Source organism: Mixophyes fleayi, chromosome 10, assembly GCF_038048845.1.
Source record: "Mixophyes fleayi isolate aMixFle1 chromosome 10, aMixFle1.hap1, whole genome shotgun sequence".
Classification (NCBI taxonomy): domain Eukaryota; kingdom Metazoa; phylum Chordata; class Amphibia; order Anura; family Limnodynastidae; genus Mixophyes; species Mixophyes fleayi.
In genome coordinates, this window is record NC_134411.1 from 76,727,138 (window position 1) to 76,743,337 (window position 16,200).

Below are 16,200 nucleotides of genomic sequence, written 5' to 3' on the forward strand. Positions count from 1 at the left end.
TCTGCCAAAATGTTAGAGTAAATGACAAAGCAAAAAGATATTGCATTGCTGTTGTAACTATTTATATGCACAGTCATTTACAACCTGCAAAACAGCTAAGGTCCAACTTTACCATCCTATTAGAGAACCCTAAGACCTATGACCACTGTACTTACGATCATGCTCACACACACTCTATTTTCACATAAACTATGAATCTGTGAAACAATCCGGCAAATGAATAATTCTTTGAATGTTTTTTACACTTTGAACGGGAAAATGAGCAGTGCAAGAAAAAACTTCACTAAGCCGCCATTAGATATGGTAGTATGTCCCCTGCTCTTGCAGTGAGATTCTTATTTGTGATCACACTTTTTTTCTACTAGGCTGACTCCATTATTTAGCCCGTACATCATTCTTTTATTCATGGTTGGTTTTTAGATTTAATTCATGAAATATTTTCCATTTTATTTTGGAATGTGTTTCCAGTTGTTGAATCATTGTTCTCACTTGTCTATTTTAGCTTTATACTCTTTAGCATACTTACCTACTTTCTTCAGCTCCCTTCCGGGAGCCAGCCAGTGGAGGGGGGCGTGAAGGGGCGGGGTGGCCGAAATCGCGTCATTTCGGCCCCGCCCCCTGTGACGTCATGACGCAAATTGCGTCATTTGACAGCGGGGGCGGGGCCAAACGCCGCGATTCACCGGGAATCGCGGCGTTTGGGATCTAATTCTGCCCACTTCACTAGGAAGTGGGGCACTTCCTAGTGAAGTGGGCAGAATTCGGGAGATTGCCACACTCGCCCGGGAGTCCGGGAGACTCTCACAAAATGCGGGAGTCTCCCGGACATTCCGGGAGAGTTGGCAAGTATGCTCTTTAGTATGTGGTTATGCTTGTGATATGGAACAGGACAGAGTGACTTATCTTGTGTTGTGTAACCAGCACCTATAATTATCACAGTGTCCCTTCTGGGAGGAGGAGTCTCTGGGTTGTACTTTGTGCTGCAGGAAGTTAGGAGTCAGAGTATGAGAATCTGCTATCAGCCATCATGGAGCTCAGCTCTGCTCTGCTACTAGGACTCGTCCTCCTGGGATTAATGTGGTGGAAATGGTCTCGGCCAAAAGGTTTCCCTCCTGGTCCTCCAGCCCTGCCTGTAATGGGTAATATGCTGCAGATGGACTTTACCAATCCCCTAAAGGCTCTGAGGAAGGTAAGTGAACAGTCTACAAAGTGATAGTAAATATCTGTATGTACATAGCATAGGGGCAGAATATAGTCCAGATATGATGGTGTCCTTATATTATCTGATGAAGACGGGTGATATAAACATGTGATTCATGGCAGTACTCAATTTAGTACAGAATTTCAGCATATTCCTTCACTGGTGTTTAAAGAAAGTTAGTGCCTGACATACTAAGATGCACCAGCTCATAGTTCCCAACAGTCCTTAATTTCCAGGGACAGTCCAAACTTTTAGAGATGTATCCATTGACATCCCTGTCACTGGATATGTCCCTATTTTTCAATACTGTCCAACTGCACCATAACATTCATTTTTGATGGGGAATGTATGGCTGCAGCATCTGATATATATATATATATATATATATATATTATATGTCCTGAGCTACTTATTTTCTCAGCATAGATCATTGTTACAGTGAAAAGCTTTGTAGGTGCAGCAACAGACTAGATAAGGTCAGTTACATGGGAGCAGTGCATCTAATCACCAGTGTTACTGCTCTGACTGCAGACTTTAGTCTACATCATATCATGTCACAGTTCTATTATTCCACCTATGTAATACTGACCACATACAAAGAAAACACAACATCTTTCATTACCGCTGCCATAGTGTTTATACCTAACTTACAACATGACAGTTCTGTGTCAGTTCTCCAAGGTGTATGGGCCGGTGTACAGCATCTACCTGGGATTTACCCCGGCTGTGGTGGTCCGGGGGATCAAAGACCTCAAAGAAGTCCTGGTGAATAAAGGAGTTGAATTTGCAGACAGGCCTCATAATAGACTAATAGAAGCCATCTCCGGTACCAAAGGTAAATTGTATATAGGTCATTCTATCATTTTATCAACAGCTGACCGTCTTCTGACCTTCTCAGTATAGGGAAGTGTTGGCCACACTGAGAAGGTCAGAATAATATCTACTGATATTTATGTCAGTATATAACTGTAGGAATGTATGTATATAACTTAAGGAATTTATTTCAGCTCTCTTGCCCCTATGATGAAAGGAGATTGATCAGACCAGTGGGGTTTGTAGCAGCAATCTGGATTTGTTCCAAGTTTTAGTAGTTATCCCGAGATTGCAGTATGTGTATATTTTACCGGACCCCATAACACATGCTACTCATTTGTTTCATCTACATTTATTCTCATTTATCCTACAGCTACAGTATCATCACATAGCTTCCAGAACAGCACTTCATAATGACAACGTGCACTCTTGTAGAGGAGTACTCATATGTATAAGCAGAAATGCTGAGAAGTATTCTGGCCACATAACTATACAACCCAATTATCATTATTGAATTGCTTTCATATCAATCTGTTATATTGTATTCTAACTTATTCTGCCATTCTCCTAAGTATGTGTCTTTCTCCAGGTATCATAGTTGCTCCCTATGGACAATCATGGAAGCAGCACCGACGCTTCACCCTGTCCACACTTCGGAATTTCGGGCTGGGTAAAAAGTCCATGGAGGAGAGAATATGTGAGGAGAGTTCATACCTGATTCAGGAATTTAAGAAGAATACAAGTAAGCCTGTGATGTACTGGTGTGATCACTGTGTACACTGGGGATGATTGTGGTATGGTGCATGAAGTATGTATATATTACCAGCGTCTTCATAGAAGGTACGTCCACAAAACAGGCTCTATTACAGAATTACCTTTTTTTAAGAAAATGTCACAGTTCAAATTCTGTGCGAAAAGGCCACAACTGGTACAATCTCCAACTGACTGTCCCTTAAAAATTAGGGATGGGTGGCACCTATGCCATGTTTTTATCAGGATCCTGATTTCCTTGGCAATGCATAGATATACTTGCCTACTTTCTGGACCTCCTGGACCTTCCAAGAAAGAGGTCCACAGGGCAAGTGTAAGGGAGCATGGCGATGAAATCCCCGTCATGATAGTCTTCTGCACAATGACGTAATTGCGTCATCTTGCATTGAGGTGGGCCATGAGGACACTAGAGAGTGAGGTGCGATCCGCGTGGGTTGCCTACTCTGCCAGAAGTCCGGGATAATTCCCCAGTTCGGGAGTCTCCCGGACATTCCAGAGGATAAATGTATTAAACTGCGAATTTTGGAATTCGCCGACATTCGGTGACTTTGCAGGGGGAGTTTAAAGCAGCAATTGCGTTAAAGGCAAGTTCTACTTTTAAAGACATTGCAGTCTATAGATGAGAATAAACAGAAAACTTGCTGCTCGCGCAGACATGAAGTATTCTTCTAGTAGATATTAGCCGTTGTTCATGTAGATGGTGGACACCATAAAAAACGAGAAAGAGGGTGTCCACCTTCTACATGAACGCCGGTTAATATCTACTTAAAGAATACCTCAGAACTGCGCAAACAGTATTCTGTTTATTCACAGCTGTAGACTGTCTGTGACTGATATGGGACTTTGAACATCTACACTAATTGGATTAACATTGGATTTGACTGATTAAGCCTCGGGCTGTTTATTGCAGCAGATATTGATAGTTTTTTTGAGCCTTTTTATTCATGTATTTTTTATTCTCTCCTTTATCCCACCTGTGAGATCCTTTAGGCTGTAGTAATACTGCAATTGATCACGAGTCACACCACATACCAATGTTATGCGGACCTTTTGACCTACACATCTAGATGTAGATTGATTCAGTGTAATTTGTGAGGCAATAGTAAGGTCATATAGAACCATATTGTTAGACATTCAGAACTTTGGTTATTCCGTATATCTACCATCTTAATTTATGCATAGCAGCTTATATACTTAACAACTATACAGGTTATGAGCTACAACTTTTAGAACCTTTTTTTCCTGTATCCTTTTTTGGAAGCGCTGAATCATCCCGCAAGTGTATATTTGTGCTGAAAGGTTTGACAAACTGCAGATTCTAGCTGATCCTATCGGCCCACTTGTGCGCACAATACCATCTAGTTATACAATGATCCCTTAATTATCCCTGAATGTTTCAAAATACTAAAGTGTTTTGAACATGTTTTATTTCTGTTTGGATTAAACATCAAGCGTTTACTTTAACAGCTGGAATGAACCCTTGAATCCAGTGGTGAAAGTGGGGGGTATGCGGTGGTTCGCCATACCGCCACTTCTACTGCTTTCATTGTAAAACTATCTCATTCCATTCACTTATATTTCCACTGCTTGAACTGATTGTGGTTCTTTTGATCCATCTTATAAAAAAATACAAGAGGCCAACTGAATCTGCTTAGAAGTACACTCTGCCTAATCAGTACTTTCTGTCTGTAGACACACACAACATTTTCTTTTTAATAATTCGCACTTTGCCTCAATGGATGACAACAGTAGGTTCAGCCGTCAACAATCGGTGCACTCAGCTGGCGCTCAGTATTTACCATTCAGTATATTTCACCTTCCTCTCATTATAAACAGCTCTATCATGATTATCATAATGTGATTATTCCCTCCAAGACTATATTTACTATTATGCTGTGATAACTAAGATTTTCTATCACCACTTATCGCTGCGATAGAAAATCTTGTATTGCCAGAATTTAAAATTATGCTGGTTCAGCTGCGTGATACTCTCCTGGCGATAGTGGCTGGCAGAGGTAAAGGTAATGGACATGGCTGTGTTTGTATTGGTTGAACTGTCTGTACATCTACATAAAGTCCACTCTATCACTTACAGTAGGCTGCTCATCAGGAGAAGGCGTGTTACATCTCAGCCAATCACTAATTGGCCTTGCAATATAGAGGTATCTTGCACTGCAATTAGAAAATTAAGTATATTACATCTAAGCATTAAAACTAGATCATCCACATTTAGGGAGATGAAGTTGATAAAAGAATGAAGAGAACCCAATTAAGTTTTAAGCTACTAATAGTGACTTCATTACTGATATCCTGGAGATGTTTGAATGAATACATCACTCAGTACAAATGAATTTATCTCTAAATGTAACTTGTCTGGTCTATTTCTGTGTTGCTTTTTGCTCAGATTGGGCATATGACCAAGTAGTAGCTGATAGTGACCTAAAATTATGAGCTACAATGATAGTGAATAGTAACTGTTTCTGGTTTTCTTCAGATGCGCTAATTGATCCACACTTAGTCATTGATAACGCTGTGTCCAACATCATTTGCTCCATTGTGTTTGGGAGACGCTACGACTATGATGACCCCACGTTCAGAGACATTCTTAATCTTGTCCATGAAAATATGAAGATGGCGACTAGTGTTTGGTCTCAGGTGAGTCACTTTATGGCTGACAAAGCATACGGTGAAGAAAGGAACGTAAAGGCACTTTATAAGCAGGAATAACATTAAGAAGTGTCTAGTAATTCATTTTCATCAATAGCCTTAATTTATGTATTATGCCCCTATATTTACATTTGTGTGACAGTTGAATTAGCAAAGGCAAGATGGCGCTGCTTGTCCTCACATTTAGATTGAGGTAATAAAACCTGTAAAGAAAACAATAAAAAACATGGTGAGGTTAGAAAAAGACAGAAGTCCATCAATTCAACCTGTTCTTGTTGTGTTGACCCAGAGGGTGGCAAATAAAATCCCCAAATAAGCTGTTGCCCAGTAAACCCAACAGGGTAAATTTATCTAGTTGCACAATCTCATGAGCCCCGCCCCCCACCTCCCCCTGATCTCCCAGAGCACTCCTTGCCAAAGTTGGCAAGTATGATATTAAACCATACTTGCCAACTTTGCCCTTGAATCGGGAGATCCGAGGGGAGGTGGGCGTGTGTGGGGGGGGCTGGGCCCGGGACTGTCATCACAATTTCTAGCCTATTACAGCAGGGAGCGTGCCAATAGATGCGTGAGTTTCGTCCTAAGCACCGCCTCCACCACTTAACTAATTAAGTGGCCAGGAAAGGGAGGTTACCCTGCTCTCACAAAAATCCAGGAGTATCCCGGACATTCTGGGAAAATAGGCAACTATGTATTAAACATCGATTTCACATGTATGAACAGATCCTTCATATGTGAAGTTTTAAAACAAACATTTTCACTTTTTGGGTTTAGTGCAATCTCATGAAAAAATGAGCTGTGTGAGCCTGGTAATTACCATTTTCCTTTGCTTTGTTTCTTCAGGATGTTATAAATGATTTATAATGTAGTTCTGCACAGTCATGTGAATACCATGATATCATCGTTTATTTATAAGGCACCACAGAATCTGTAGCGTTGGATAATCATCATAAAGATATGACATAAATACAAAATGCATAAACAGAAATATGAATACAATTAAGCCTGACAGAAAGGACATGAATATACATTATATCAATGTGAGCTCCAACAGATATAAGCACAAATTAGATACATGTGATTAAAATAGACAAAAGGTAGCGAGGATCCAGCCCGTGAGAGTTTACATTTTAGAGGGAGGTTTAGATGAGGACATTTCTGTGACTGGGAGAGAGAATTATGGAAGAGATCAGTTAATGCCCTTGTCAGTATTGTAAGGTGGGAGTGAGATAGTCCAACGTGGGGGTTACAGATTGCTTGGATGGACCATGGAGGAACATGTTGGGCAAGTGAAGGTATTAGGGGGCGCACAGTTGTAGGAAGGAGTGGGGTCCTCAGTGGAGCAGAGGCCAAGGTGGTAGCCAGAGGGTGAAAAATGGGAGGGGGGACATACACCCAGAGGGTGTGAGGAGATGTATCTGTATGGATAGATACAAAACAAACTTACCGGGCCATAGAGGGACCGGACAACTACACCAAAAGCTACTACATGATGTAGTGAGCAGAGACGCTTTGGAGCACCTATCTGAATTATTTCAGCACTGTAAAATCCTCCCCATCCTCCTCCCTCTTCTGCCATCAAATGATATGCTGAGAGCTGTGAGCATGTGTCAGTGTGACTGACAGAAATAATTGCATGCTGTCCAGAGAGATTTTGGAAAGGAGATAATGATTTGTAGGAGTGCAGATAAGAAAAATGACTGTTAAAAAGGTACTTAACTTGCTATTTAAAGACAATAAAACAACTATGTAGGGTTGCTGTTTGAAATTCAACCTGTAGCCATATTTTTTATCTGGATTAACCCCGTACTCTTCCGGACAATGACATATATATTTTTTGCACATTAAATAAAATCTAATCTATAACAAAATGAATGTTTATTATACAAGTACAGTACAAACATGTGGGTAGTTACTAGCAGATACTGCTCTGGGAGTAAGACGATTATCTAGAGCAAAATATAAGATATTTCCTCTACATGATTATTTTTATGGTTCCACCTCTCAGCTCTACAATGCATTTGGATTTGTCAGACACCTTCCTTTACCACACCAGAAGATTTTCAGAAATATAAAGGTTATTTTTGGATTCCTCAGAAAAGTTTTAGAAGAGCACAAGAGAACCAGGAACCCCGGACAACCCCAAAACTACATAGACTGCTACCTCGATGAATTGGATAAGGTAAAGTATTAGTGCAACATACTGTAAGTGCAATGGATCATTTAGAGTTAGAAGTAAATCCAAGCAATTTTGCACCTTGTCCACAACATTTTATGCTACGTCAGGTTGTGTAAATATGTGGATAGATTAAGGGATTGGAAGGGGCAAACTCAGGGCCTGGCTGGCAGACTTTACCCCGGGGGACAAGCACACAGCACTGGCCCATAAGCAGCGGCCCATCCTTAAAGTGTAGTTTTCGGTACAATATATATTTATCAATATAAAAAGAGGCTATTTTAGTGTTGCTTAAGCTAGCGATACTTTATTATTGTAACTGATAAATTTTAAATATTGCAGCAAAAAACAAACCTCACTTTATATTGCGTTATATTGCATTTATTTTATATGTTCCTTCTCCTACAGCACTTTTTTTTTATTTATTTTTACACATACCTGGCTGATTATAATGGGGTATAAATCATATAGCAATAGATTATATAATAATGTTCTATTACAGTACTGAACATTGGGGCTGATTTATCAAAAAGCAAAATGCCCTTTTGCTTTAATAACCTGGGGGTATATTTACTAAACTGCGGGTTTGAAAAAGTGGAGATGTTGCCTTTAGCAACCAATCAGATTCTATCTGTCATTTTGGAGAATTAACTAAATAAATGATAACTAGAATCTGATTGGTTGCTATAGGCAACATCTCCCCTTTTTCAACCCCGCAGTTTAGTAAATACACCCAGCAAAAGGGCTTGTTTTTTGCTTCGCACTATATACTAATAAGGTTACTATTTGTTTTAGGGATAACATAAAACAAATAATATGAGGGGTGCTGCTGGGAGAAGGAGCAGAGCACTAGATGTCAATCTGACACCCTTGCTCAGAGCTGGGGACCCAGAGTGTACTTTAGACAGGGGAGGCCTATGATGTAACATGGTTATCATTTTAGACAAGTACACAGGTAATACTGTGTGCACTACAGTTAGGTTTACACAGTTCTGCCTTCATGAGTAGTACAGTGTGAAGCAAGATATACCTCCCAACTGTCCTTCCAGTCAGACCAAATTATGACTAAGCGAGTCAGTCACCCAAATTCGGGACTGCTCCAACAGATTCAGGACAGTTGGCAGACTGTCCTGCTCTCTCCGACCTGTTCTAGTCACTTTCACCATCTGTGGCTGCTGGTGTCTTTTGATCAGTTGCTGCTTGTCTGGATCCTGGAATGTTGGGAGCCCTATTTGGAAAAAAATGGGTACATGAAATTTAGAAAACGCCAACCTGCCTCGAAGTTATATCAAAATAGCACCCATGTTTTATAATTAGACCTCCCTCCAGCCCCAACATTAAATTAATTGTATTCACGTTTGATAAATAGATCTATTTTCCTTTATCTAGCCCCAACATTAAATTAATAGCATACACATTTAATAAATAAATCTATTTCCCTAACTCCAAACAGCCCCATCAATAATTTAAATAGCATTTACATTTAACAAATATAACCATTTCCCACAACAATCACAGGCATTAAATAATACATAATTACATTTAAATAGACCTCATTTTCCCCAAACAGCCCACAATCAATAAATAGCTCCCAAACCACCCCAGCATTAAATTAAAGGTCCAATTACCACATCATAAATTCATAGACCCCACTATTAGATAAAATTGCATCACCATCACCCCACAAATAAAATAGCACCCAATAATTAGCCCCTACCTGCACGCCACAAATAAATTAATAGCCTACCTCACACATTATATTAAGACCACCTCTGCCTCACACACACACACTGCATTCATATGCTTGCCCCCTCACACACACTGCATTCATATGCTGGCCCCCTCACACACACTGCATTCATATGCTGACCACACACACACACACAAACACTACATTCATATGCTAACTACACACACACACACACACACACATACACACTGCATTCATATGCTGGCCCCCCTCACACACTGCATTCATATGCTGGCCCCCTCACACAAACTTCATTCATATGCTGACCACACACACACACACACACAAACACTACATTCATATGCTAACTACACACACACACACACACACACACATACACACTGCATTCATATACTGGCCCCCTCACACACTACATTCATATACTGACTGTCGAAGTCAGCAAATTGGATAAAGTCATTTCAATTAATATCGAGCAAACTTGGTTGTCTTTGTCTGAAAATATGCGTAGAGCACGCTACGGCGTGGAAGGGCGTGTCCAGCCGCAGCACGTGGCAATAAACAGTTTCTAAACTTTTACACACATTCACACAAACATATACATTTGTAAATAGTACACATTAATTGTAGTTGCGACACATAGTCATTTATGTCGAAAGATAGTAGTATTCATGTTTAATATTATAAGTTATATACATATTAGTAAAACCTATGGTTCAGGTTAAAGGAAACGTGTCATGTCTGATATCATTTTAATCCCCTAATCATCAGCAGCTGTCCGGTTCATTCGGAGAAGAGATCGCACATTGCATACTCTAGTTATTGGTGTAAGGGAATAAACCTTTAATATGATGCTGACTATAAAATGCTAATAGACTAGTTGAGACTGGATTCTTGGAGGGAAAGTCAGAGTATATCCCCTGAGAGATGACCCCCACCTTTGGATTCTTTAGTTTGAACTAGCCTATGATCAGCAACCCCCTGGACCTTCCTGAAGCCTGGACGAATAGAAGCAAGTCACATCATCTGCATTGTTTTACTGTATTTCTGTTTGCATATAAGCAGGAGCTTTTCATCTAGTGTTCAGACATCTTCTCCACAGACTTCAGACCTGAATCCAGAGCGCCTGCGATAAGTAACAGCTGTACTTATTATTATTTCACTTGATTTATTCTGCTACTTTTTGAGAATAAATATTTGTACGTTGGAAACACAAATCGAGATTCGACAATCGTTATTGGATAGCGACAAAACGTGCATAACATGACACACGCACACGCACACATGCTACTACTGCATGCCCCCTCGCTTACCTGGTTCCATCTGCGCATCATGCAGTTTCTTCCTCTCTTCTTCACACATGTGATGGCACCAGTCACATGGTGCGCGTCTCATGTGACTACAATAGAACAGCGCACAGAGTGGGAGGGAGGAGGGACGGATCTAAGGAAGAGAAGGGAGAAGGTGGCTGGTCCCGGGGGAGGGGCCAGCCACTTAGTTTGACTATAGGGACTGGCCCAAAATAATCTTTTTTTTGTCCGACCCCCCCCCCCCTTCCCAACCCAGTCTGCCCAGCCCAACCTCTGCAAGCTCCACTGTAAATCGCAGTGTATAAATAAAGCTGTACAGAATTTGTGTGCTACGTGCAAAGGCAGGCAGTATTTTCTCTGCATGCATAAAACAATTGCACCCCTTACATCACAACATGATCTGCACCCTTCAGCTGAATTTGATACTAATTAAATAAGGTCCATTACTTGGACCCATAATAGTTTATAGCTTGAATGACAGTGTAAAGATTTGGGGGTTTATTTACTAAACTGCGGGTTTACAAAAAAAAAGAGGAGATGTTGCCTATAGCAACCAATCAGATTCTAGTTATCATTTATTTAGTGCATTCTACTAAATGACAGCTAGAATCTGATTGGTTGCTATAGGCCACACCTGCACTTTTTCAAACCCGCAGTTTAGTAAATATACCCCGTGGAATTCAAATGACAAAAGTTCAAAAGACTTGAATTTAATTACAGAATTTGGTAACCTGACGTTCTCCAGCTGTTGTGAATCACAACACCCTTTATTTAGACAGTCTTCCCTTGACTATTTGTGATCTCTTCTCTTGTCCTTTATTCAGGAGCAGGAAGATGGTAACAAGTCAACCTTCAATGATGAGAATCTCTTCACATGTGTGGGTGATTTATTTATAGCCGGGACAGAGACCACAGCTGCCAGTCTTGAGTGGTGTCTGCTTTACATGATGACGAATCCGGACATTCAAGGCATATATTTTTTTCCAGAATGCTTCCCCGTTCGGTAGCTTTCATATTTTTGCATGTCTCCATTGTGGTATAAGTAATAAAATGTATGATCTCTTCTTTCAGAGAAGTGTCGGGAGGAAATAAATAAAATTCGAGGAGACAGAGAACATCTAGACTATGAGGACAGAATGATGATGCCGTACACACAGGCTGTGCTGCAAGAGGTCCAGCGCTATGCCTCAGTCGTGCCACTAGGAGTCGCTCACGCACCCATAAAGGACGTACAGCTGAATGGTTATACTATTCCAAAGGTGAGGATAACTCAAATGAAGAAAATTTTAGCATCAGGTAGCTGGACTTGTCAAAGCTTTATTCCAAAGTAACAGGGGCTCACAAAAGTAGACGGGACATATAGTACATGCTCCGTGGTGGATGGCAATAATCTGTACACGTTGTGCTGTAATACAGTAATTCTATCAGCTTTCTTTACTAGGGTGCATCCCAATTGTTGTACTATTGAGAACTATAGATTTCAGGAGCTGAAGAGCGGAATTACCCGTTGTCCGGGAACAGGATTCGGAACTTGACACACTAGATCGGCAGTCAGCTGTAGGTGCCTCTGTTCTCTAATTAGTCCACTCCAACACAGACTCCGGATATATTAGTAATGTAGCCACACAGAAAGACTCACTTATTCCAAAAGTAGATGAACAAACATTTATCATCACCATCATCATTTATTTATATAGTGCGCATTTAAGGATCTAAAGATGAAATATGAAATATTTTTCTATCCTCGTCGATCGTCTGTAGTGTTATAATGCACGCTATCCTTACATCAATTACTTACGCGTTTCTCCACCAAAAGGGTATGTGGTTTCATCAGCGATGATGTGAGGTCACCTAAAGATCTACAGTCAGATCAGTGTATGGTAACTGAAGGCATTTCCCTGATCCCGTGTACAGTGTAAACTCATACATAGCTGAACATATGCTTGTCACTGAGCAGAAGAAAGCTGCAGGGATCCCTAAACAAGTGTTTGTCTAACCACAAATACCTACTACACACCTACCGAAACCTTACACCTGCACATGTCACGCACACCTACCTGACACATAGTCCTACAGATGTCACGCACACCTACCTGACACATGGTCTTAAAGATATCACGCACACCTACCTGACACACGGTCTTAAAGATGTCACACACACCTACCTGACACATAGTCCTACAGATGTCACGCACACCTACCTGACACATGGTCTTAAAGATGTCACGCACACCTACCTGACACATGGTCTTAAAGATGTCACGCACACCTACCTGACACATGGTCTTAAAGATGTCACGCACACCTACCTGACACACAGTCTTACAGATATCACACACACCTACCTGACACATGGTCTTAAAGATGTCACGCACACCTACCTGACACAGTCTTACAGACGTCACGCACACCTACCTGTCACACGATCTTACAGATGTCATGCACACCTACCTGACACATAGTCTTACAGATATCACACACACCTACCTGACACACAGTCTTACAGATATCACACACACCTACCTGGCACATGGTCTTACGGATATCACACACAACTAACCTGACACACGGTCTTACAGATGTCATGCACACCTACCTGACATATGGTGTCGACTGGCACACAATGTATTGCTTTGATACAAATGCGATTTTTATTGATAGAAAAACACATTTAAGGCAATGCATGACTTTTTTCTAATGAGGTTCTCCCTATCTTACTAGTTCTACTTTGCAGTACTGAGCTTCATCATGGTGTATGGTATACAACACAAATATAAACTTTTTTTTTTTACCATATTTCTATATACTCATGTATTGAACATTATAATAAATAAACTATATGACAAATTCTATGAAATTGTCTATTAAATGATATTAATAACCTGATCATCTTTTTCCATCCAGGGAACACTGATTTTAACAGATCTGTCCTCAGTGCACTATGATGAGAGTCAATGGAAATATCCACATGAGTTTAATCCAGAGAATTTCCTGAACAAGGAGGGAGAGCTGGTGAAAGTAGACTCCTTCCTGCCCTTCTCTGCAGGTAACATAGATGAATAGGAATGGATAGCGGGCAGTTTGGTGGGTGGATAATGCGTGAACAATAATTTTTATTACTAGTAAAGAACAATGAAGATAAGATTAGATATTGACTTTATCACTCTATATTATCTCCACACGCTGATTTCTAGTTATTTGACTCTGTCACTGAACACTTGGATCTGTGAGCAGTTTAGTCACTTGTGGATATCCAGATTGCACAGACATGGTTGAGCAGGCAATGGATTGAATGATCTCATCACATTGGGAAGTTGGCCACAGATACTCACAGCCATTTCTGGGTCAGCCAATGAACTCACAGACACGCCAATAGGGATAATTGGTAAATAAAATCCACTGGATTGAATTTTGATATGTTAGAATGGGCCAACACAACTGTGTCCACCATCTGCATTACTTTAGGACATAAAGAGGTGCAGGCAAAATGTTACCAATCAATAATAATAATAATAATATACTTTCTCATATTTTTGTTCTACAGTTTAGTATGGTAGCACACGCTACTTATACAAAGTAAATTTATTGACAGAGCGCTTCCCGCTGGCCACAAGTGGTACTGCATAACCGTACTGCACACTCCAGTTTACAGCAATCCTCTCCCCTGTCACTGCCATTGTTAATGGTCTTGGGTAGGCGGGGGACACTGTATGAATGTGTTATTTATCCCTCTGCCTTCCATCCAGGCATGGTATCACACTGTTACATTCAAAGCTAGTAATAGGCTTCTTCCTTCTGCCCACAAGTGTTACTGCAGAAGCAGTCCTCTGATTTGCGGAGACTTAGAAAAATGTAAATGGAATATAAATGTGTATGTGTAATTATTCCTGTCTTCTTCTCACAATGTAATAATAGTCTGTATCTGATGTTCTCACTTATTTCCATTCAGCAATACCCTGGGCTGAATTAAATAATTTATGATATAGAAAAAAAATATCGTTCTCATGTTAATTAATGCAGCGCAGGTTACTCAGGTCAGAAATAAATGGGAAACTGCAAGTTATGTATTTTTTGTCATAGCAGCAGTCCATGTTGATTTGCTGTATTGACTCTCTGCTGTGTCATCGTTTTTTTTAGTGAAGTGGTGTTGTGTGTTCAAATCTCTGCAAACATAAGTCAGCTCCTATCAGTGGATCTGCATTAGTCAGCAGAATAAGCCAACACTGGGCTTCAATAAGTAGCTGAAGCAATGTGCACTAAGTGATCGATTTCATTAACTGTGTTTGGCAGAAATCACAATACTTACTTCCAACTAAGCACTCTACTGATACTGTGAAATTCACTAGGAGGCTAGAGGTACTGTACCTGGCTTAGCACCCTTCCCTCTGCTGTTAAACTGCTTCACTTGGCTTTAAAAAGATCAAAGCATGCAACTGCATGTTAAAATAAAAACCCATTCTATTCTATGCAACAATACCCATTTGTGTTCATATTTGCTTCTTCCGGCACTCACATTTTCTAATGCTGCTTAATCCATTTCAGTGTGTTCAAGGCATGGCACCACTCTTGAAAATGTCCATTCATCTCTATTGGAGTGAATTGTGTATATATACCTTAAAAAAGCATTCCCATTCATATCAATGGTCCATTCATTTAAATGGTCCATTCATGTTAATGGGGTTGTATGCTGCATGCAGTAATGTCTACTATTTTAGTATAAGGCTGGATAGGGGTCTAAGGAACTTCGGTACATATAATAGGACCATGGATAAAAGTTATGTAAGATATGACTTTAATATTGTTCATAGGTGCACATACTTACATATTGCAGGTTCAGTGCTCTCCTCTGATCACCCCTCTGTTTTCTCTCAGGACCACGGAGTTGTCTCGGGGAGAACCTCGCCCGCATGGAGATCTTTCTCTTCTTTACTTCTATACTGACACATTTTAAACTCTGTTGTCCGGACACCAAGTCACCTCCAGACTGCACCCCGGTGTTTGGGGTATCTCATACTCCTAAACGTTTTCTGATGAGGCTGGTACCCCTCACATAGAACTGATCATCTGAAGACAAATAGAGGAGGAGAATGCAGCCATCATAGCCCCTCACCACCTTCAATAAACTATTCAGCTGATATGATAGGAAAACTAGTCACCTTTTGTGACGATACCTGATATCTGAATACAATACTAACCCTGCTCACTTGTATTGCCCAGGCTGTGTCACTGATTCATGTATTAATTTACTACCGAACAACCATGAATGTGATTGTTAAACTTTACAAAACAAAAGAACAGAATCCCCACAACCAGGGGCGCATGCAGGATTCCCCCCCCCCCCCCCCACCCGAAAAAAACCCAAAAAACCCAAAAAAAACATTGAGAGAGCTGCTGTGGCTGATCTGTTCTTTGCAGCACTCCGTATTGCTTTGGTACATCCCATTGTAATATTGTAATATCTGCCATGGAGAATTCAAGAGGATTAAAAAGGTAAAATGGGAATTATGCATACTGTTAATTCCTTTTCCCCAAAATGTGGTAGCCCAGTTTCCAA

At 40.5% G+C, this 16,200-nt stretch overlaps 1 protein-coding gene across 1 annotated transcript; it reads left to right on the forward strand.

The window, feature by feature from the left end:
* Positions 1-998: 998 nt before the first annotated feature.
* LOC142104304 (cytochrome P450 2J6-like) lies at positions 999-15,986 on the forward strand. The gene is made up of 9 exons (XM_075188893.1): positions 999-1,189; positions 1,874-2,036; positions 2,604-2,756; positions 5,280-5,440; positions 7,461-7,634; positions 11,471-11,615; positions 11,718-11,905; positions 13,551-13,692; positions 15,519-15,986. Exons 1-9 carry the CDS (start codon positions 1,028-1,030, stop codon positions 15,698-15,700), a joined length of 1,470 nt encoding a protein of 489 aa, XP_075044994.1. The 5' UTR covers positions 999-1,027; the 3' UTR covers positions 15,701-15,986.
* Positions 15,987-16,200: the final 214 nt, after the last annotated feature.

Excerpts from the sequence above, each read along its gene's own strand:
- LOC142104304 (XM_075188893.1), top strand. The coding sequence starts at position 1,028 with ATGGAGCTCAGCTCTGCTCTGCTACTAGGACTCGTCCTCCTGGGATTA. Across the intron at positions 7,635-11,470 it reads ACCTCGATGAATTGGATAAG|GAGCAGGAAGATGGTAACAA; the intron begins GTAAAGTATTAG and ends TCCTTTATTCAG. Across the intron at positions 11,906-13,550 it reads ATGGTTATACTATTCCAAAG|GGAACACTGATTTTAACAGA; the intron begins GTGAGGATAACT and ends TTTTCCATCCAG.